Source organism: Drosophila eugracilis, unplaced genomic scaffold, assembly GCF_018153835.1.
Source record: "Drosophila eugracilis isolate 14026-0451.02 unplaced genomic scaffold, ASM1815383v1 contig_587, whole genome shotgun sequence".
Classification (NCBI taxonomy): Eukaryota; Metazoa; Arthropoda; class Insecta; order Diptera; family Drosophilidae; genus Drosophila; species Drosophila eugracilis.
The window spans coordinates 113,745-135,768 of record NW_024573466.1 but is presented as its reverse complement, the minus strand read 5'-3'; the positions used below and the strand labels follow the sequence as shown (position 1 = coordinate 135,768).

The following is a 22,024-nucleotide window of genomic DNA, read 5'->3' as shown; positions in this document are numbered from 1 at the left end:
AGACACTTAACACTTCATACCAACTACCATCCAAACATTCCCAAAGTTTTCTAGATAGAATGGATTAAATTAAAAGTCAAAAGTTTTCAGTACATAGCCATGTATTTTCCACTTCCTCTCGACTTTATAGACGAATGCACCTCGGGCCAAACCTCAAACTCAGCACCCACAACAACGACAACTTTAATTAAGTGAAAATTATGATGTTGTCAGGAAAAGAAGGAGACGGCAGGCATCAGCGCACACACTGGCATGGGAGTCGTAGTTGGGTTCGAGTGGGTGGCCGCTGGTCACACATGGCGTATGAATAATGTAAAATCTCAACTAATTAAGCCGAGTAAATGCATTAACAACAACTCGCCGCAGCCTCTGGCCCAGCAACTGCAATTTTGTACAGCAACGAGGACTCCAAAAAGCAGCAACAACAATTTAGGTAACATATTGTTTGTTTTAATTAAAAATTTTGTTCCAAATATGTGGCGAGCCAGAACGAAAAATAGCGGGTTAGAAGGCGGTCTTACATCTCCTGGAATTAAAGAGTTTAATAAGTTTTAGCGTTTCTTCACGCATTACTTAATTCCTTACCGAAAGATCAAGATCTGGAAAATCCATTTCAGGCTCAGTGGACAGTGCCTCAGCCATTTGACCTAAAGGTAATGGTAAGGCTTCTATGGTGATTAGCAGACAAAAGATCGCAAAACAAATTATTAAATACAGCTGCATTTTGGCTTTAGAAAATTTTCAACTAGTTTGCAGTTAATATTTATTGACTCAGAACCGAATGCTTACTATTGACACAGAATCGAATGCTTACTATTGACACAGAATCAAACGCTTACTAAAAGCAACAATAATCGTAAAAATAGTCCAACCAATCCGAATAATCACAGCATTCATCGTAAGAAGAATCTTCTTCTGAATCCTCATCTGACTCTTGAGTTGGTTTCAGCTTAGTTGTTGTAGATGTGGATTTTTGGGTGGTGACCTCTGTAGTTTGTTTGCTGGAACTTGTAGGTATTACTGTACTGGTCATAGGTGTAGAGATTGTTGAAGATTCTGTGGCCACCGTAGAGGTCTGTTTACTAGAACTTGTAGGTATTATGATAGTGGTCTTTGTAGAGGTTGTTGTAGATTCTGTGGTCACCGGAGAAGTTTGTATGCTGGAACTTGTAGATGATTTTGTCGAGGATTCTGTAGATGATGAGGATTCCGAAGGAAAATTTCCTCCTGCTTTGCCTATACGGAAGTTCACTTTTGGCCTAGCAGTTACCAGGACCAGGAAAACCACAAAGTAAAACCAAACACCTTGGCCTCGAAACATTATTAGTTGAAAATTTTTAAAATAATGAGCAAGTCTTACGCCTTTGGGAGGTATATAAAGATATGGGAATTTCTCAACCCGGCAGTAGTTCTTTCTTAAAAAATAAATTAGTTCACGATTTGGAAGTAAAATAAAGATAAGACAAGTTTCTTCCTTAGTTTCACAAAATATGACAAAAATATATACATTGAAAAAAAGATTAAACTAAGTATTTTCTTTTAAAATGTTTTCAAAAGTAAAAATTACCAAACTTATTATATATAACACTCTTAAAACAATGTATTTATAATATTTTTGATCACTCTTTTATAATAACAATTGACAAAGACTAAAACTCAGATAATAAACTACTCTTCGGTGGAGTTCTCAAAATCATCCTCCCGTGGAGGTGGTTCCGTTTGCCATCTATGACCCATCGCATACGGTGGCTTTGAGTAAGTTTTCACATAGAAAGTGCCATTCTTCGGGAATTGAAGGCTCACCACCCATCCGGAATTCTCCATCGCCCATCAGTAGGATCCAGGTGCCATCATCATGACGCTCACAGCGTGGTCCCCAGAATCCCGCCGGACTCGTTAATGACTCTATAAAGTAATCATGGGATCTCTTATGTGAACAGCCATATACATAGCACTTCTTCTGATTTTTTCCATAATTTGGATAAAAAGTGGCATGCCCAACGGGCTTTTCAAAGCCAAAACTGACACTGGTTTGAATGGATTCCACATAAGAAGCATCACTAGCATCGATGCGATACTCATCGCTCTTTTCTCGGAACTCAGGACCAGCCGGATCCAAGGCGTAAATGGTATTAAATCTAAATGGCATAATTTGCTTTCCAGCACTGCCAGCAATCTGAGCTCCCAGCGAGTGCCCAATCACATATACATCATCGTAATGCATATTGGCTTCCTGATTAAGAAATCGTACCATATCCGCCAGCAGAGCACCCATATCCTCCACCGTCTTGGCCACCTGGTAGTAGTTGACATTCGTTGATACCTTACTCCAGTCGCATATAATCACATTGAAGTCATCGTAAAGGGCGGGTTCTCCGTTTAATTCCCGGATTTGTCAGGCTGAGATAAGCGTTCTTAACTTTTCTTATATGGGAACCCTTGCTTTGACTCATCCAGCCGTGAATGACGATTCTGAAATAAGGAAAGTAATGTGATTAAAAAGTTACCTTAACCCTCCTTCCTTAAAAAACTAATATAAAGAAGTAAAATTTTATTTAATTTATACAAAAAATTTGTATTTTTGAATATGCTACTAATATTGTGACTCCGATTGTTAGTATCAATGCCCCTCAAAATAAACAAAAATTATCTCATGTAAATCATCAATTCCTCTTTTTATCTTATCACTTTTTTAATGCAAAATCCGTGTAGCACCCATCATACCTATTATCAAACATTACCTTTACTATCTCTTAAATTTTAAATACATATTAATTTTTAATTGACAATTATTTAAGTGTCAGCCAAATGGCAATGACTCAAAACGCGATAACCCAAACGAAAGCTCAACGAAAAAATGTAAATATAAAGCAGAGAAACCTGTTTTCGTGTTAGTCGCGAAATATAAAAATTAAATTATTTGGCGAGAGAATTAAGCTAATATTTGTTTTGGTTCTATTCATTAGATTGGTGATTTGCTCTCTCGTTTAATTATTTACCCTAGAAGTACCATACATTCAATGGGAATACTGATTACACTGTCAATTGTTTCGAAGTTTAAACAGCTTTTTGCTAAACACTTGAACCACTGTAAAGTGATAAATGAATTGATTGTTGCACAATAACTTCCCCTTTTCGATTTGCATTCTGTCGATTTAATCTACAAGGAAATCCCCCTCTTACCTCGTTTGATGACGTGCATCGAAGCCCGAGTTCTTGAGGTTTTCCACATCGCCTACGAACAATTCCTTTCCGCAATCCGCAAAATTTCTCTTGAAGAGTATGAACTGCATTTTGCCTCTTGAACTGGTAAAGGGTACTAAATGCGTGAAGAACTTTTTCCAAAAAGATGGGTCCACCCCCAAGGTCTTTTTCTTTACCAGAGTGTAGTTGCAGGTGGCATTGGGATCGAGTTCCGTTTTTTCTGAGCTGCCGGCTGAAAATAAAGTCAAATTGTGGTTATTTTTTAAGAATAAGTAAGAAATAAATATATACAAATATTATACAGTTTTTAAGGTCTACCTATTAAATCAAATCAAAATTACAATAAATTAGGTTAACATATAATATTCCCCACTTCCACTCTATATCATTAATAACCCTTTATAAGCATAATATTTCCTCACCAATAATAACAGCCAATACTCCCAAGAGTAGCGCACTAATAATGCTAATCCGTCCCAGCTGCGAGATCATGGTTATTCCAAGATATCACCCGAGGGGCTTCTGACCGTTTGAGTAGTGCCTACCGCGTGCGATGACCGATCTCTACCGTTATAGATTGAGCACTCCGGCGGAATGAGTTCTGGCACAGATCTGACCTGCTCAATGGTGCGTGCCCAACTAACTGACAAAACTCTCCATCGTTTCCATTTAGGAGTGCAGAGAGAGAGAGAGACGAGAACAGCTCACTGTAGAGATTACTGATCATCAGCTGTCGCTCTGCTCTCTTTCTTTTGAAGATCGCGCTAATTATTGGCGAACAGCGCCAGAAGCAAAAGTGTTAACTCCTAATAATGATCATTAAAGAAGAGAAGGATGACTAATGATCAATGATCTTGAAAATAACAAAAGAAAAAAGGGAATGTTTTGAAAAATGAAAATGCTTAATATTATAATTAGTAGTAAAGTCCTAAGAGGGGAATGCTTCTTAATAATCACATTGGCTTATTAAGATTATATTTATACTAAGTAAAAAAGTTTAAACTCTAAATTTAAACTTTGCAAAGAAGACTTTAAAATTGCAAAAAAAAAAAAAGATTATAGAGTAAGTAATTAGAAAAGAGAGTTTTGGTCATATAATACTAATAGTTTGTCAATTTAAAATCTATAAATTAAACCCCAAAACTAACAAGCATTGATAACCTTCTTAGTAAGGCTTCACCCTTAAAATACCACCTAGAAAAACCCAAAAGAAATTGCTGCTAAATAAAAAAGTAATAATTTATTAACCTTATGTCCTTAATTAACATCCCCCGGCACATGTTTTCCCTAATTCTCGAGTGAAAAGCACATAAAATTTTAACCGCTTCACCCTTTCTAACCCAGATAAGTTAATTACCCCATTAAGTTGACCTGCTGTGTAAACCTGAAAAAAGGAGGCTTCGTAATGAGTTTGCTTGTTTTTTTTTTTTTAAATCCTCGGGCATGATTTTTATGGCTGTCAGTCAGCAAATGATTATCGCAGAAATGAAATTTCAGTCCTATCGGCTAATTGCCTGGCCCTAATCACATTCGAAACTCGCTTAATTAAGCAGCCCCAGAGTGCATAATTCATTAATCCAAACTCAAATGAGGCGACAAATTTTCACTCACTTAGCGAGTCAATTTTTCGCCTGGCAAAGAAGCTGGAAAAGCAAGAGGGCGTGCCTCTGCCTTACTTTTCACCTGAGCCACATGGAAAACGCTTTAATTATGCAAATTTGGGCGAGCCTTGTTGATTAGAAAATCCGCAAGAACGAAGCCTCGAATGAGGTATACAGTGCACCTTAGATTGTCAAAAGGGCCTCCAGGCATCAATCAATATGCAAACAGATCCGAGGGGCAAGACAAACACGTCCCCCGCTGCCCCTCCTATCGCCAAGGGACTAATAAATTTGGCCAACCACCAATTAGATGTTGGAAATTAATTGGCAATGCCTGGCAGCTAACTAAAATGGGAAATGGATGTGAAGTGGAAATTGTGGAGCTGGGAGGGAGAAATCTGAATTCGGTTCCTGGGTCAAAGGTCACTGGATACTTGGAGTCTAGAACACATTTTTCTAAACCTATAAAATTTACTGCACCTTGGCGTTTTTCCTGGTAACCTTTGTCATGTGTCGAAAAAAGTTTTTCCTAAGTTTTACTTACAAATAGTTGACCAAAGGGGGGTGGTGTTTAAGGAAGTTCCTTTGTCTTTAAAATGTTTTAGGTTTTATAAAAGTATTTTAAGTAAAAGAAAACATTAAAAACATTATTTTTTATAATCAACAAAATAATTTCATAGTTTTTATGTGAGAAAACTCTTATATTAAATGCCTTTTTACAAATAACAATCCTCTCCTTTCCTTCCCACTTTTCCATCACTTAACAGCACAAAAGTTTCATCAGGGGAAGGAAAACTTTGTTGGCCGAAAACGGAAAAACTGTAAATCCACAACTAACATTTTTAAGCATAACAAAGTACGACGAGATTTCGAGAATAAATCTTGACGCCGCTTTTGGTTTAGTCAGGCATAGCCCCCCAAAACGCTTATTACGTGGTTCAAGGGGGCAAGGGAGGGGTCACTGGCAAACTGGAATGGGGAATGTTTTGTCCTAAGGACTTTTTTAGTTTTTAGTTTTTGACTCGACAACGATGACTGCAACTTTTTCTATTGACTTAATGCAGTTGGCAAGTGCAGTCAAGTCTGAACTTGGACATGGAAACTTTAAAGATTAACTGCAGGAAAAGTCAGGTCTTTCGAGTTAGTATTTTCCAATTTAATGGACAACAAAGTTAGTTTTCATACACAAGTCATAGGTTTTATTGTCTATACAATCCAAATATAATTGAAGTTTCTCTAAATTGCCGTAAATGATAAATTGATGGATGAAAATGCCAGTGAAGAGCATACTTGGTATATTGGCCACTGCCGGATCTTTTTCGCCTTGGGAGCCTATTACCAGCACATTGATGTACTGCGAAAGATTAAGAAATTGGAGCAACGAAATCCACATGCTTACTTTATTAGAAGGAAACTTTACGGATTGGTAGGGGATATATATTTAAAATAATTTATAATAATAACTACTTTTCTAGTTGGGTATCTTTACTGTAAGAGCTGATAGCTCAGATATAGACATGGATTCCGATGACTGTCACAAGTTAGGCGGAATCATGAAGTACGGCTTTCCCAGCACAAATGATATCAGTCTAAATGAGACCTTTGACTTTGTGACCTCCTTTGATCGACGAAACTCCGCTGTTCAGTGGATGTGTGAACGCGTGGATCTATCGAATCGCGTTGTCTATGGGGATTCCTCATCTGTGACGCCAGCTGGTGCTTTTAGTCATTCTGAGGCATCTCGTGTATTCTTCCTTTCCAATATCAAACCTTTTCTTAACAGAGGCTTCAATTTTACGGTTTGGGATAGATTGCTGCAGTACGTCAACGATATGAGTAGAAAACATGGAACCGTCTTTGTTTATACCGGATCCATTTATTTGCCCCGCGAAGTTAAGACGAATAATTGGTTTGTGGAGTTCCAATCGGAAGAGAGAACCATGGTGGCGGTACCGACTCATTTTTTTAAGGTTTTAGTCATCGATCCAAAGACTGAGAGGGATTGCATACCATACGCCGAGGCCTATGTGATGCCTAACACTCCGCTGAACAATAATATCGAACTGAAGACCCTTCTCAGTGATATCCGGGATATAGAAAATGCCACTGGATTAAGGTTTTTCGAAGGCCTGGACCGTAACTTTGTCAACAACCAAGTAACCAATCCAGTAACCAACCCAGTAATTGGTCCTCTAACAAATTCTGTAAATAATCCTATAAAAAGTAATATTGCCAATGCTAAGTAATACGGCTAAATTCCATGTCAGTTTCTAGTTTTTACTTAGTAATACAAATTAAATAAAAGTCTGTATGTTTAAATTATATTAAGGTAGTTAAAATCAAACATATAACAACGTTAGCCATGATAAATCCTTTAAACTAGTAGTTTTTACCTTTAAAGTGGGTAATTTTACACCATTCATGGACCGAAAATGGCAGCTCCTGGGATTTGGCTTAGTCCTAGGAGTAACCGGTCTCTGTGCTTCCTTTGTGGTCGGAATGTATTTTCAGCATTTGGATGCCAGAAAACGTTTACAGGAAATTATACAAAAAGATCCTTATGCCTACTATGTTAGTCCAAAAATTAATGAAGTGGTAAGGGAATAAATACAACTAAATAAAAAATACAAATAATCTTAAAAATAATAAAAATATATTCAGTTTTCTTTCTTTGAGACCCACGAGGAAGCCGATCACCGAATGAGACAAATCATGAAATACGGTTTTCCAGGCCTAGACGATCTACGGCTTTACAGTGACTTTGTGCTTTCCTATGATCGTCGGAATCGAGTGGCCCATTGGGTGTGTGAACATCTCCAGGTGGACAACATCCATTCCAATCGGGGTAGACGCGGTCAAAATCCATACCAGGCAGATATGAGTGTTCCATCCAACTTCCGCTCAGAGTTGACCGACTATCGGAGATCCGGGTTTCGATCGAGGACACTTGGCAGCCGCTGGAAATCATCATTTAGAGCAAAATCACTGCCAGGATACATTCTTTCTAACGAATATTGCCCCACAAATTGGTCAAGGTTTTAATCGAGGGGCATGGAATAATTTAGAAAGATATGTTCGAAATCTGGTCCATCGATTTGGATCGGTTTTCGTTTGCACTGGTCCTCTTTATAAACCCAAACAAAGACCAGGAGGCAAATTGGGTGTGGAGTATGAAATGATTGGTCTGAATATGGTGGCAGTTCCAACGCACTTCTTTAAGGTAATCATGGTGGAGTCAAAGCTTCATCTGGGTAAACCCTATATGGAGGGCTATGTGCTACCAAATGCTCCCATACCAGATGGTCTGCCACTTCGATCCTTCCTCTGTGACATCCGGGAGATTGAGCACTACGCAGGCCTCAATTTCTTCGATGGATTGAGGAGAAGTGCCTTATTTGGCAGTAATTATCCTAGTGAGTCGCAGGTTTTTCGGGAGTTCAGCTGAAAGTAGTAAAAAAAATTTTAAATGCTTTTAATAAGGAATGTAAAAGCAAGCAATCTTTTTCTAAAACCTCAGTAAATTTTATAAAATTAATATTGATATACACTAACAAACGATAGTAATCCAAATTATTGTAAACTTGAACTATGTCCATGAACGAATCAAGAGCTCAACAGTGGGCCCTTTATGCCCTGGCAGGATTTACAGGATTTGTATGCGGAGCATTTGTCCAACAAGAAGTGTCAATACGGCAACTTTTTCGGCAGATTCGAAAGGATCCTTATGTTTATCACTACCGACATAAGTTATATCCCATGGTAAGTGTTAATACTTGATCTAAAATGTTTTAAAGTTATTCTATTTCCACAAAAGCTTTCTACCTTTAGTACAGATCATGAGACCCGATTGTGGAATCGTTCAACTTCATTGGCTGACAAATTCCGAGAGATTATAGTATCACCGATTTGTGATTTGGTTAACGCTATTTTAATGATAAATACCGATTCGACAACTACAACTGATTTGCTGGACTTAATCAAATACGGACTGCCTAGCACGGAGAACTTGTACGTCCATAAGGAGTATATAGTTTCCCAAGATATACGCACGAATGCTCCAAGATGGATTTGTGAGCATTTCGTTGGAAATTACCAGAAGATATCTTCTGATGAAGGTGGCTATAGCACTATGAATCTGCGCTACAATGATGTCTATGTCTTGAGCTGCGGTTCGATGAAGATCTGTAAAGCCTTTAAGAGAAGGATATGGAATGATCTAGAGAAATATGTGTCTAGCAAGACTAAAGAGTATGGCTCAGTCTACTGTTACACTGGTCCGATTTATACACCCTCCTGTCACGAGAATGGCAAATGGAGCATGAAATATGAGGTCTTCGATTGGATACCGATGCCAGTTCCATCGCATTACTTTAAGGTCCTGATCGTGGAAAGTAAAATACCGAATTTATATCCATTTATGGAATGTTTCATCATCGAAAACAGTCGAACGGTGGGGGGAAAGTTAAGTAATCATCGGGCAAAGATTGACGAAATAGAGCGTTTCACGGGACTGCAATTTAATAAGGCACTGCGACCCGTGGTGCAGTTCGACAAAAACTCTTTTAAGGTTGACACCAAGGCTTGGGCAGGTCGATTTCAGGAAATTTCTGAGCCACTAGTGACCCTTCCTACGGATAAGATATTAATGGATTTTAAAGAATAATTAAAGATTAGGTAATTTAAGATAAACAGAAAACAAAAATTTCGTAAGATCGTATCACTAAAATTATTGATATTGTAAATATAAATTTTCAGACAATATTAAATAAATAAAATTTGATTGATTTGAGTTGATTTTTAAAGCCCCCCATATAATTCTAATTATTTTATTCAAATTAATTTGACAAAAAATGAAAATAAAGCTTCTTTCATTCTAAGCAATTTATGTGACGTCACTTAAGAATTTTGCGCCACCTTCTCAGCATTCAACATAAACAGTATCTGCCCGTTAACAGGAGCTCTGTTAGCACCATCATGATAACGATTGACGATAGCAAGCAAAACGAGTGCAACGATAGCCGATAGATGACCGATTCCCTATTACCGATTAACGATAGCCTACGTGGCAAAGCAAAAAGAGCAAAAAATCGAAATAGGGAACTGACGTGGAAGTTCGTTTAGCTCGAAATTATTTTTGTTTTTCAATCATCGACTCGTGCGTCGCGGCCGTCGAGAGTTGAGGCCAACACTGAGTGGCAAAAATTGTGGAGTTAGTGGTCAGGAATCCGGCCGAGAAGCCTCCAAAGTTGTCAAATCGCCGTGGCGAACTTTGAGCCAGCCCGTGTGTTTTCTCTTCGCTTCGCGTGAAAGTTGTTTGGTGGTTTAGCTTTCAGCCTCTCATTATTAAAAACGGTGACCAATCCGGCCCAGAAATGAATCCGAATATGTACGGGCCACCGCCCACGCAATTCCAGCAACAGCCCCAGTTTGGGGCTCCACCGCCGATTTCCGGAGGCTGGCCACCGCAACAACAGCCGCAGCAGCAACAACAATTGCCTCCGCCGCAGCAGCAACAACAACCACAATACGGAGCACCACCACCAACGTCGGCGGCACAACAGCCGTACCTCAATGGGAATTACCAGCAGCAGGTGATTGGGACACCAATAAATGTTTATCCTAAAAGAATCTGGTGGCAGACCAGGACTTAGTAGGTTTACATCTTGTATATGAAAAATCTATCGAGAAATTATGTTTGACAATAACATAATATGTAATGTGCATGTAGAATAGGATAAAACTTAAATAGATTATCATAACAGGATAATGTTATTTCTAAGCAGACTAGATTGACTACAGTAGACAACATTCCAGTCCGGTATTTCGTTTATTGTAAAGATTTTAAGCTGACGTGAATCTTACCAACTACTTGACCACCTTGACCTCTTCAAACAACAGTTATTAAAATGACGATCTGGTACAGATTATTGTGTTTTTTTGTACGGACAAAAATTATACTACTTTTAGGGCTAACCAATGTTTTGCCATGAATTTTGGTATCACGCTAACTTTTATGAAATATACAAATTCCGCCTGATAAAGTGAGAGCACTTCATTCACTAAAAGAGGTCATCCGTGATTTCATAATAGAATAGTGAAGCTGAGCTTGTTGATAAGAAAATATGAAGTGAACTTACTAAAAACCAATCTCTTTTATAGCTGGCCACGTCGATGGGCGGTTTGAGTGTGGGAGGCGGTGGTGGAGCTGGAGTAAATCCCCTTAAGCCACCATTACCCCAAGGAGCTCCCCAGCTGCTGCACCACCAACAACCGGTTTCAATCAATTCAACTCTAATGCGGCGCCACCTCCGACCAACAACAACAATGCAGCATTCGGTGCTCCGCCACCAGCGCAAGCGGGCGGCTATGTCAACGGAGCACTTCCTCCCAGCAGTACCCCACAGAGCGTCGCCAGTGGAATTAATCAGATGAGCTTGAACAGCGCGAGTTTGGCGGGATTGCCGCACATGCCGCCTCCGAAAGCGGCTACACCTGGAGCACCTCCTGCTGGTCAGCCTCCAATTCCTGGAGCAGGAACCGCTTCTCATCCACCGCTTCCCGGACAACCTCCACTACCTGGACAGCCACCACTTCCTGGTCAAATTCCCACATCCCAGCCTGTTTCCGGTCCATTTGGAGTTCCCAGCTCGCGACCGGGACAACCGCAATTACCACCTGGAGCAGCACCTCCGACGTATACGCAACCGGGACTACCGCCACAACAACAGCAGCCAACAACCTGTACAGCAACCAGGATTACCATTGCAGCAGCCGGGATTTCCCCCACAGCAGCCTGGTTTGCCGCCCCAATCTCAACCAGGTTTGCCGCCGCAGCAAGGGGCACCTTATGGAGCACCCCAGCCAGGCGGATATCCCGGTGGCTTTCCAGGCCAGGCTCCCGGAGGCTTCCCTGGAGCACCACCACCACTTCCAGGACAACAAGCAGCGGTTCCGCCGCAATTCGGAGCACCACAACCGGGTTATCCGGGTCAGCAGCCGGGATATCCGCCACAGCCCGGCCAGCAGCCCATGCCAGGATATCCACCACAGCCGGGACAGCAGGCAGGAGCACCCGGATATCCACCTCAACCAGGTGCCGGATTTCCAGGACAGCCCGGACGTCCTGGCTTTAATGTGAGCATACAGTTTTTGTTGTAATAAATTTCTGGCTAATTACTTGTGGTTTAATTTAGCAACCTCCCATGCCAGGTGCAGGAAACATGTATCAGCAAGCACCACAGCCCCGACGCCTGGATCCTGACCAAATGCCGAAATCCCATCCAGGTGATGATCGAGAATCAGCGTCTTGCTGGCGGACCTTTTGTGACCAATCAACCAGGATTGCTGCCTCCATTGGTGACTACGAAATTCGTTGTCCATGACCAGGGCAACTCTTCACCGCGCTTCCTGCGCTCCTCGTTGTACTGCATCCCCAATACAGGAGATCTTCTGAAGACCACAGCTCTGCCCTTGACGCTCAACATATCGCCGTTGGCCAAAACCGCCGAGGGAGAATTGGAGCCACCGATTGTTAACTTTGGCGACATGGGACCAATTCGTTGTAACAGATGTAAGGCGTATATGTCGCCAAACATGCAGTTTGTGGATGCCGGCCGACGATTCCAGTGTCTGATGTGCAAGGTCACTTCGGAGGGTAAGTTTTCCTGGATGAGAGAATAAACATCAAAGATAACAATTCTCTATATTCCAGTTCATCCGGACTACTACCAGCATCTGGACCACACTGGTCAGCGTGTGGATAAGCATGAACGACCAGAGTTGCTGTTGGGTACCTACGAGTTCCTGGCCACCAAGGATTACTGTCGGGTAAGCTAGATGGAAATACTAGACAACTCTTTCGTAGGAAACAGAACATAATGATTTTAAAAATAGTTTTTTTCTAAACAATATTTCACCGTGCATGTCCAACATATGGTGTTATTCTTTTTTCCGTTTTGCGTTCTTTCGAGAAATGTCAATTATTTTTTATTTTTTCTAATATCAAAGATATATTTAAATTATTCCTCAGAACAACACACCCCCCGAGATTCCCGCCTTTATCTTCATTATCGACGTGTCTTACAACACCGTGAAGTCGGGGCTGGTACATCTGTTGTGCTCCCAGATCAAGAACATACTCAAGCATTTGCCTGTAGACCAGGGACAAGATAAATCCAAGGTCCGAGTGGGTTTCATCACGTACAATAGTACCGTGCATTTCTACAACATCAAGAGCAGTCTGGCCCAGCCCCAGATGATGGTTGTGGGCGATGTCCAGGAAATGTTTATGCCTCTGCTCGACGGATTCTTATGTCACCCAGACGAATCGGCAGCTGTAATCGATGCTTTGATGGAAGAGATCCCTCGTATGTTTGCGGATACCAAGGAAACGGAAACGATTCTATACCCTGCCATTCAGGCTGGTTTGGAGGCACTTAAGGCATCCAATGCATCAGGAAAACTGCTGGTGTTCAACTCAACGCTGCCAATTGCGGAGGCACCGGGCAAACTTAAGAATCGCGATGACCGGAAACTCCTGGGCACTGATAAGGAAAAAACCGTGCTCACCCCGCAAACTACTGCTTATAACCAATTGGGTCAGGAGTGCGTCCAGCAGGGCTGCTCGGTCGATTTGTTTGTGTTTAACAATGCCTACATCGATTTGGCCACGATTGGACAGGTTTCTCGTTTAACTGGTGGTGAAGTGTTTAAGTATACTTACTTCCAAGCGGACGTGGATGGCAAGCGACTGATCGAGGATATCATTAAGAACGTATCGCGTCCGATTGCCTTTGATGCAGTGATGAGGGTGCGCACATCGGCGGGCATTCGACCGACGGAGTTCTATGGCCACTTCTTTATGTCAAACACAACTGATGTGGAGCTAGCCAGTATAGGTATGTTACCCTTATTCTGATTTTATTATGAATAAACAAAATAATGTTTTTGTTTGTTTCGCAGACGCCACCAAGTCCGTGAGTATTGAGATCAAACACGACGACAAGCTGGCGCCGGAGGAGAATATATACCTACAAGTGGCACTGCTGTACACCTCGTGCAGCGGGCAGCGACGTCTGCGTGTCCTTAATCTGGCTCTGCGGGTGACCACGACGATTGCTGATGTCTTCAAGAGCTGCGACCTGGATGCAATGATGCTGTTCTTCGCCAAGCAGGCCTGCTTCAAGCTGATGGAACACTCTCCCAAACAGGTGAAGGATAACCTGATTCATCGATCAGCACAGATCTTAGCCTGCTATCGTAAGCACTGCACTTCGCCCACCTCCGCTGGCCAACTTATCCTTCCTGAGTGCCTCAAGCTACTGCCGCTGTACGCCTCGTGTTTGCTCAAAAACGATGCTATTTCCGGTGGTTCTGACATGACGCTGGATGATCGATCCTATGTTATCCAGTTTATTCTGTCCATGGATTTGAATCAATCCGTCAGCTACCTGTATCCACGTTTCATTCCCATCCACAATGTCGTACCCGAAGAGACAGATCTGCCAACACCTGTTCGTTGCACGCACGAAAAAACGCAAGAAGATGGCGCTTATATCCTGGAAAATGGAGTGCATCTGTTCGTCTGGCTGGGCCAGGCCCTATCCCCCAACTTTGTGCAAAGTGTCTTTGGCGTCCAGGGTCTCCAACAGCTTGCATTGGAGCGGTTCAACATTGTGCCAGAGACACCGTTGGCCAAGCGCATACACGGCATCCTAGAGCAGATCATGAGCGAACGATCGCGATACATGAGGGTATGTACTTTCTTGTTATTAAAAAAATGTTTTTTCTCTTTAACTTAATATAACATTAAACTTCTATAGATCACCTGGCTGCGACAGAACGACAAACTGGAGAGCGTTTTCCGACACTTCCTGGTCGAGGATCGCGGTACAGACGGCTCGGCTAGCTACGTGGATTTCCTTTGTCACATGCACAAGGAAATCAAGGATCTGCTGAGTTAGCACGCCGGCTACTCTGGCACTTACAAACCCGAGCAGCGATGGGCGGACAGCTATTCCCAAAACAGAGCTCGGATGCGTCGCCTGTCGTCCATGCGCAGTCGCCTCGGCAAATGAGAGGAGCAGGATCAATAGCAAGAACTGGAGCCTGACAGCTAGTGGAACTTCAATTATAATTACATAAAACTACATATACATATATATTAATTAATGGCTATCATTTCGATCGTATCAATTCTTCCATTAATTTTATTAAACTTTTCATATTTTCCACTGTTTTCCTTTGAATATATATATATATATATGTATGTATTTTTAAACGATGCGCTAATTACAAAACATTTGTTAAACGAGGCAACTGCTATTCTGCAAAATTACTTAGAAAAATTATTCTCTTATGAAATTCCATGCATATGTTTAATTGTAATTACAAATTACTTGCAAATTTCCCACAGTTGAAAACTACTATATGATTGTAATGGATAGTTTAAGAGCATTGATTTATTTACTTCCTTTTTTGGCCTAACCGATGTTAATTTTAATGTATTCTTGCAATAACGAGTGCCCTGCGCCCTGCTTTTTATCATACTTTATGTCATTGAAAGATTATTATATTATAACCTAAATGTTTCGTGTGAGAATTATTCGACTTATATGGTATATTGCCCCCCTACTATCGAAAGAAATACAAAAACTGTGCAAAACGAAAAGAAAACATTTATTGAGAACGAAAAAGGAATAAAAACTCTTTATCAAAAAGCGAATGGAATAAAATGGATTTACTTTTTGGATAAAGATATTTAATAGGAAAACCCTATTACCTGAAACATATAAACCTACTATCAAATCGATTTTGTGTAATAGGAAAAATAAAGCGTCATTCAGTACTTTATACCTAAGAGATTAGTTTGTTTGATATGCCGAACCGCCTGTTAATAATGATCACAATTTTATATACTTCAGAAGTACGGAAGAACTTAAACTTATTGGGAGTATTTCCTTCGGACAGGGTGCTTTGAACTTCGATCTCTCAAAGGTCAAGTGTAGGAATATCAAGGAGGGTCAACTTTGTGTCTCTTTATGATCTGACGTTGTTTACCTTGAAAAGGGAACTGTAGACTTTTATAAATTCGGTTTCTTTATAAAAATATGCAATTTCAAAACAGTGTACATTGACTTGAAAAATCGACAAAACTTTAATATCAAATCTCGATGATGTGAATAAATAAATGAGAAAATAGGAATTCCAAAAAAACTACCCCAACTTAAATATTTTTGTTCAACACCTTTTATAAAAACTCTCTTTTTCGTTCTGTTTATATTTTTCCTTTTACCATTTTATATTTATCCCTCTATTAACTTAAGAGAACACTCAAATTGTATTAAATTCACAATATTGCGTCAGATATATATATATTTTATATTTGTATTTTATTAGGCCTTTAAATATCTAAGAATTATTATTATTTGACGTGCACATTTTACATTTACATAATTTTTTCTTTTCTTCTGTTGTCCACTTATCGTCGTTCTCTAATATTTTTTTATAGCAGTTAGAAAAGATTTTTTTTCAATTTCAATGTTCCCGAAATTCAATAACAATTTAAATTAAAATATTGCCTAGATTGAATGTCGCTCCGTGTGGATTTATCTGTCTGTTCATGTGGGTGGGTGCGTACTTATGTTCGAACGTACTAAGGTAAATTGCAGAGCAGGAGAAACGTTTTGAACTGATTTTCGCCGCGCAATCAAATGAATTGGGGAAGGGCTCGAATATACGTGACAGTTAAACACAATTGGAAAGTTGAATTAAAATATATATATAGGATATTTGACAAAAGATATCAGCACGCAGCTTGCCCATACTTTATCATGTTTTTTTTTTGTTGGCGCTTACAATTAGTGTTAGATATATAATTACAAAAACAATGCTGCAGCTTCGAATTCTCCGTCTTATATTTTTTGATTAGCATTGCAAGAGAAGTCCATCAACTACACTCTATTTGCCGTGGAACACAACTTACTGTTTATGATTGGAAAACATTGGCATAACAAAAAGTACTCAAAGAAGAGGAAAAATACAATTGACAAAAATATCTAGCAGTTGATTGATACTATTTCAATTTTGTTAAAAATATATTTATATAGGGTTTATGGCTGCTTTATAGTCTTATTAAAAAATATATATTACTGAAACTGATATTTGGGGTGGTTGCCATTTAAGAAAATCCTATCGCCCGATTCGGTTCCACTCACAGAAAAGTTTCTAAAACAAAAGCAGCAAAATGTATTCCAGATGTGGGTGTGTATTTCTGTTTTTTGGGGGCTTTTATATGTGGTGTGTGGGTGTGTGCTATTGAGAGGAGCGGAGAGGATCATCTATTTCGTAAACGCCATGAACACTGCCCAAAGAATTTCGTTCGCATTTTGCTTGGCCGACTCCGCTTCGAAGTCGAGATCCAGCAACTCGCGCACCCGCTTCATGGCCACTTCGTAATCATCATCATTCAGCGGCGCAAAGGCGTTCTCAATCACATCGCTGGCGTGCGCCAGGAAGATTAGCGCTAGCATCCGTTTGTCCATGCGCTGTGGATCATTCACCCATTTGGACAACACAGAATCTTGTATCTGAAAATATACAATTAGGATTAATATTCCTTCTTTCTTTGAACTATGTCCACAGACCTTCTTAACTAGGCGACATTTTACAACATTATCGCTCAGCGGATGTGTCGTCATATCGAAGAGTAGAAAATTTTGCTTTTCCGTTGTGAGCACACCCTTCTCCACCAGATTTTTAGCCAGACGTTCGCGTACATTTTTCAGCTGATAGCGTAATTTCAACGGATTCCAAGTTTCACCTGTCAAATCAATCAGCAATATAAAATATCCTTGGTAAATTGGTTAATTTTGTATGCAATATACATACCACTAAGATATTCAATCCAACTCTGAACCGTCTCTGGTGGATCTGTTTCCTTAATGTGTTTAAGTGCCTCATCGAGTAAAACATCGCCCGTTTGCTGATCCGATTTCAGGATCAATTTTCTTTAAAATTACCAAATTGTTTTGTAATTTATTCTTTAAAGATGTTTTTTCTTTTTTTATGTATATTTACCTTGTACATAGGCCACGTCGCCTCATTCCGGATTTCTCGATCATCACACGACCCCGCAGTCCAAGTTCTATGAGAATGCATCCGCGCAAACCGCTTGATATGCAGTCATTCCAGAAAGATGTGTAGCCCTGAATATAATTAAAAATGTTATTACATGATTTTATCTATATGGGTCTTGATGGGAATCTTATATTAACATATATATTAATAGTTATTGTAAAACTGTGTCAGAATCGAAATATTAATCCAGCGCAAGGTATATTTCTTATAAGAGTTTATAATCTTGAGTTAAAAATACACCTTTATTTATTATTTTAAAACCATAACGAAAGGTTACTTTCTCAAGTTTCAAGGTTTCGAAATTTATTTGTCAAAGTCTGCGAATCAAACAAATGAAAACTGTTGGTTTTTCACATGTGTTAAAAGTGGAATAAATTAATAATTAAGTTGTTGCCATGAACGTAAAGCTCTCAGACGAAAATATTCAGTTGTTTAAACATTAAACACTTGTGTTTGTCCAGACCTTACCTAAAAAGGTGTAAAAATGTGTAATTGTAATGAGAACGCCTAAAAGAAATACTAAAAGAACATATGATTTGTACTTTAATTTCCATATGAACATCTCAAAGTAAGCTAGAACAAATGTTGTCATAACAAACATTCGAAAACATCACGTACTAAACAATAATCTATTGTACTAAAACGATTTACATAAACAATTTTATGATTGATAAGGTAAAACTCAAGAATTGTATAAAAAGTAAATCATTTGCAGGTTCAATAAAAGAACACGTCGCCTATCAGAAACATTAGTTGATTTTAAAATGTTTATAATAGAGAGTAAAGATAAATACATACATACGTACCAAGCAAGTACATAGTAATTTTCAAATGAATGACGTTTAGCTGATAAAAAAGACTCAAAGAAATGTGGGAAGCAGATAATTGCCAAGAGGGAAACGGGAGAAGTTTTGGTAGTACTTCCTCAAACAATTAACCAAATGGATGAAATGTTTCTGATAAGAAGCACAAAGAACAAAAATATAAAACAAAACTGAGCAACAAGCACACGTCCCACTGTTTCCATCTCGTTTTTCCATTGCTGGGTTGGGGGATTGGGGTATGTGGGCACACACAGATACACTGCGGGCAAAATAATGAAAACAAATAGACGTGCTGTCTCCCACAAAGACACACACATGCCATATTCCTATAGGGTACATGCGGACAGCAAATTGAGATAAAGCTGTGAGGCCAGTGAAATACAAAAAACGAATTCAATGGAGAAAATGGGATTCTGCCGGCTTGCTATAATGGGGTATGTATGGTTACCGACTCGCCATTTCTACGGTCATCATACCAAAATTATACGCAGATTTATGAATATTACAATCATATGCAAATCAACCACTTATTGGAAAACTCGTTTGATGGAATGCTCTCAGCAGTGCTACGAGACGAACTCGATTGAGTGAAGTTTTTAAAGAGCAATGATTGAATTTGAAAATATTTTTAGCCAACACTACCTTTATTTCGATTATCTAATCGAAGAAATATCATTAAGTGCTATCCTCTTAAGAACTACCAAGGTAGTCAAGAATTCTGGGAAGACTTTTTAATTAAAAGTGGAAAGTAACTAAATGATATTTAGAATTTTTTCGGAAAATATAAATTGAACTATATAGATATGTAAATACTTTTATTTAAAGATACACATAGTACAACAAAATGAATACCAGTGGACAGCGGCCAAAACATTTTCAGTTTATAAGATTAGAAAAACGGCTGATAAGACCATTAACAACAAATGTGGCTAGCAAGATTGCTAATTGTGCATTACTCACCAGTCTGGTCAAGGGGTTTTATAAAGTATTGTTTAACAAACTGGGAAAGCTCATTAAAAGTTGGTACTATATTGGTGGCTTCCGAGGCCTGAATTGATAGATCTTTTAAAATAAATTGAAGGGATGGACGTAAGACATTTAACTTTATGTCGTGTAAGTGCTAAATTCCACTTATGCCCGTTCGACTTTAACAACATTCCTCTAAAGTTACTCTGAAAAGCCATTAACCCTTTGTTAATGGCCCCTTTTAACTAAGCCCCTGCGTAAAGATGGACCGCGATGCACTTAAGGGCAAACAAAAGCTTGCGAAAGAGAGAAAACGACAGAGAGTCGACAGTTAACAGGTGAAGAAGAAGCACTGTTTTTGTTGTGAAAGAAACTAATTAATTAGTGGATCCTAAAGAGATATAGGGGGCAAAAGGTATTCCTCTGCCCACACCAACCTCCTTGTCCTTGAGTCCCAGCAGCAGGACCTCCTCCATGAGCGTTAGTCTTGTTTCCTTAGAATCGCCATCGTCGATGTTGTCTTCTTGATCCTTTAAACTATCCAGTGCATCCTGATTGTCATCCGGCGTATTGGCATTTAGTCCGCCCTCAGCTCCTCCGTTTTCCCGGAATTTCACAGCGCGCCGCACCAAACCGTCGGAGCGATTCATTCCGGAGATTTGGAGATTCGAAAAATGGGGCAATTCGTTGATGGAGTCTTGGAGATGTGAGAGCACCTCAATTTTTTTTTGCTGGTAGTCTTCTTCCTCTTTCTCTGTTTTGTGTGTGTGGCACAATTTGCTGACTCGACGTTGTGAGTTTTATGAGTGTGTGTGTAGGTGCAGGAGTTTGCGTTTTTTTCTGTGTAAGTGTTTTGTGTTTTTGTGTGTTGTGGTTTTCACTGCTCCTCTTGCGACCCCTTTATTTTGTATTCTTTTGCACACACGCACTTTTAACACTCTCGCAAAAATGCAGTGGCCCTAAACTGCGTTTCGTTGTTGTTGCTCGGGGTGTTTGCGTTGAAAAGTCGACAATTTATCTAATAATTTGGTTTCGCGTACTATATGTTCTATTGCATGGCCTTGCATTTACTAGAAATATGCGAGTGCCTGCGCGAAATAAGCTTTTTCTTATTATTTGTGTCTTTTGTCGTTGCTTTCGACGTTCCGACGTGACATCCTTTTTGCACTTTCTAACACTAAATCTTGGCCGATATATATCGATGAAGAGTGACACCGTTATCAACTCAAACGAAGATACTAAACATTAATATTTAAACAACCTAATTAAAAGTAAAATAATTATCTCATAAACTGTAGATATTTTCCTGGATTTCGATTTATCCAAAGTGACATAAATATTTCCAGAGAATGAAGTGTTGGAAAACGTTCCATTTTGCTGTTAAGGGCCTGTTAAGAGTGGTAGAATTTAGTGGTCCTTAATTCGAATGATAATTCTTTAATTTTTTTAAATTGCCTTTAGATATCTGTCGCCTTACAGGCCTTATAGCTATCGATAACAATAAAAAAGTGAATTATTAAAATTTAATGATAAAAATTCAACACATTGATTTCATATTACATCTTACCGATAGTTGCATCTCTAACAAAAATACAAAACAAAACCTACAGTGATATTTGTTGATTATTCATAATTGGTCTTAAACACTGCCACTTAAACATTTACTATGTCCTATTTGGCCAATTTCAACAACGAGAGTGCCAAGCAAATACTCATGGACATTATACGATGTGTCAATCAGCCTGAAAACTCCAAGAAACTCTCAGAAGCAAAGGCATCCGCTGGGAAAGAGATGATTCTCATGATGCAGCACGTAAATAAATAATAAGTAATTATAATACTCTAAAATATTAAGTGCAATCTCTTTTAGGTATTTCCATTAGTAATGCAACTACAATTGGAGGTCATCAAGGGTCATGGTTTTCCTGGAAACCGGGAGGGATTAGTCCAGTTTTCTCAACTCATCAGGGAAATGGAGCGGGACGACATGGAAATTGCACGCCTGCGCAGTCAGATCCGAGCTATATACCTGCCTCCCATAGCTATAAATACCACAAACGATATTCTAATCTAAGCGGGGGTATATCTCCCAAACCAGACTGTAAAACTGGCCTGCTTCTCGGGTTTTGCAATATATTAATTTAGCCTGTAAATGTTTTTATCCCAAAAATGTGGAATATCATTTTCACTCAGTATTTTTTTAATTTAGGCTAGTTTTTATTTTAGAATAATCAAAACAAGAACCAAATCTTTTTACTCAATAAATTTCTTTTGACAAAAAAAAAAATTAAA

General features: G+C 39.3%; 8 protein-coding genes and 1 long non-coding RNA gene across 10 annotated transcripts; 5 read left to right on the top strand and 4 right to left on the bottom strand.

Moving 5' to 3' along the window:
* Positions 1–83: 83 nt before the first annotated feature.
* On the bottom strand, positions 84–749 carry LOC121530363. Its single transcript, XR_005993933.1, has 2 exons — positions 586–749; positions 84–526 (listed from the first exon to the last, which is right to left on the bottom strand). It is a non-coding gene; the product is annotated as an uncharacterized LOC121530363 (long non-coding RNA).
* An 89-nt stretch (positions 750–838) lies between these two features.
* On the bottom strand, positions 839–1,321 carry LOC108110450 (integumentary mucin C.1-like). The gene has a single exon (XM_017219517.2). It carries the CDS (start codon positions 1,319–1,321, stop codon positions 839–841), a length of 483 nt encoding a protein of 160 aa, XP_017075006.2.
* Positions 1,322–1,504: 183 nt separating this feature from the next.
* Positions 1,505–3,829, bottom strand: LOC108111166 (phospholipase A1 VesT1.02). The gene is given in 5 exon segments (XM_017220544.2): positions 1,505–1,788; positions 1,790–2,383; positions 2,385–2,472; positions 3,184–3,436; positions 3,627–3,829. Coding segments are annotated over 5 exon segments (1,125 nt in total). The 5' UTR covers positions 3,697–3,829; the 3' UTR covers positions 1,505–1,668.
* A 2,226-nt stretch (positions 3,830–6,055) lies between these two features.
* Positions 6,056–7,127, top strand: LOC108110598 (endonuclease G, mitochondrial). The gene is given in 3 exon segments (XM_017219696.2): positions 6,056–6,116; positions 6,119–6,231; positions 6,281–7,127. Coding segments are annotated over 3 exon segments (930 nt in total). The 5' UTR covers positions 6,056–6,070; the 3' UTR covers positions 7,052–7,127.
* A 96-nt stretch (positions 7,128–7,223) lies between these two features.
* On the top strand, positions 7,224–8,250 carry LOC108110517 (endonuclease G, mitochondrial). The gene is given in 3 exon segments (XM_017219597.2): positions 7,224–7,400; positions 7,467–7,733; positions 7,735–8,250. Coding segments are annotated over 3 exon segments (957 nt in total). The 5' UTR covers positions 7,224–7,226.
* A 22-nt stretch (positions 8,251–8,272) lies between these two features.
* LOC108110515 (endonuclease G, mitochondrial) lies at positions 8,273–9,589 on the top strand. Of its 2 annotated transcripts, none has more exons than XM_017219594.2 (2): positions 8,273–8,564; positions 8,620–9,589. In XM_017219594.2, exons 1-2 carry the CDS (start codon positions 8,394–8,396, stop codon positions 9,466–9,468), a joined length of 1,020 nt encoding a protein of 339 aa, XP_017075083.1. In that variant the 5' UTR covers positions 8,273–8,393; the 3' UTR covers positions 9,469–9,589. The 2 variants fall into 2 exon arrangements, with proteins under 2 accessions (XP_017075083.1, XP_017075084.1); XM_017219595.1 differs by having other exon boundaries at positions 8,470–8,564; positions 8,639–9,589.
* A 266-nt stretch (positions 9,590–9,855) lies between these two features.
* On the top strand, positions 9,856–15,663 carry LOC108110712 (protein transport protein Sec24C). The gene is given in 10 exon segments (XM_017219856.2): positions 9,856–10,396; positions 10,965–11,052; positions 11,055–11,538; positions 11,540–11,939; positions 11,999–12,076; positions 12,078–12,459; positions 12,517–12,632; positions 12,835–13,702; positions 13,767–14,557; positions 14,627–15,663. Coding segments are annotated over 10 exon segments (3,681 nt in total). The 5' UTR covers positions 9,856–10,177; the 3' UTR covers positions 14,882–15,663.
* Positions 15,664–16,568: 905 nt separating this feature from the next.
* LOC108110714 (Golgi phosphoprotein 3 homolog sauron) lies at positions 16,569–20,911 on the bottom strand. Its single transcript, XM_017219859.2, has 5 exons — positions 20,170–20,911; positions 17,883–18,010; positions 17,694–17,812; positions 17,450–17,625; positions 16,569–17,392 (listed from the first exon to the last, which is right to left on the bottom strand). The coding sequence occupies exons 1-5, from the start codon at positions 20,380–20,382 to the stop codon at positions 17,144–17,146; spliced, it is 885 nt and encodes a 294-aa protein (XP_017075348.1). The 5' UTR covers positions 20,383–20,911; the 3' UTR covers positions 16,569–17,143.
* Positions 20,912–21,293: 382 nt separating this feature from the next.
* On the top strand, positions 21,294–22,019 carry LOC108110715 (protein C10). The gene is made up of 2 exons (XM_017219860.2): positions 21,294–21,545; positions 21,603–22,019. The coding sequence occupies exons 1-2, from the start codon at positions 21,399–21,401 to the stop codon at positions 21,804–21,806; spliced, it is 351 nt and encodes a 116-aa protein (XP_017075349.1). The 5' UTR covers positions 21,294–21,398; the 3' UTR covers positions 21,807–22,019.
* The last annotated feature ends 5 nt before the right edge of the window (positions 22,020–22,024 follow it).

Coding starts and splice junctions, on each gene's coding strand:
- LOC108110714 (XM_017219859.2), bottom strand. CDS start 20,382: ATGAATCGCTCCGACGGTTTGGTGCGGCGCGCTGTGAAATTCCGGGAA. Junction 17,626..17,693: donor TTGGATTGAATATCTTAGTG/GTATGTATATTG, acceptor TTGATTTGACAG/GTGAAACTTGGAATCCGTTG. Junction 17,393..17,449: donor AATGTCGCCTAGTTAAGAAG/GTCTGTGGACAT, acceptor GTATATTTTCAG/ATACAAGATTCTGTGTTGTC.
- LOC108110715 (XM_017219860.2), top strand. CDS start 21,399: ATGTCCTATTTGGCCAATTTCAACAACGAGAGTGCCAAGCAAATACTC. Junction 21,546..21,602: donor TGATTCTCATGATGCAGCAC/GTAAATAAATAA, acceptor AATCTCTTTTAG/GTATTTCCATTAGTAATGCA.
- LOC108110515 (XM_017219594.2), top strand. CDS start 8,394: ATGTCCATGAACGAATCAAGAGCTCAACAGTGGGCCCTTTATGCCCTG. Junction 8,565..8,619: donor GACATAAGTTATATCCCATG/GTAAGTGTTAAT, acceptor TTTCCACAAAAG/CTTTCTACCTTTAGTACAGA.
- LOC108110450 (XM_017219517.2), bottom strand. CDS start 1,321: ATGTTTCGAGGCCAAGGTGTTTGGTTTTACTTTGTGGTTTTCCTGGTC.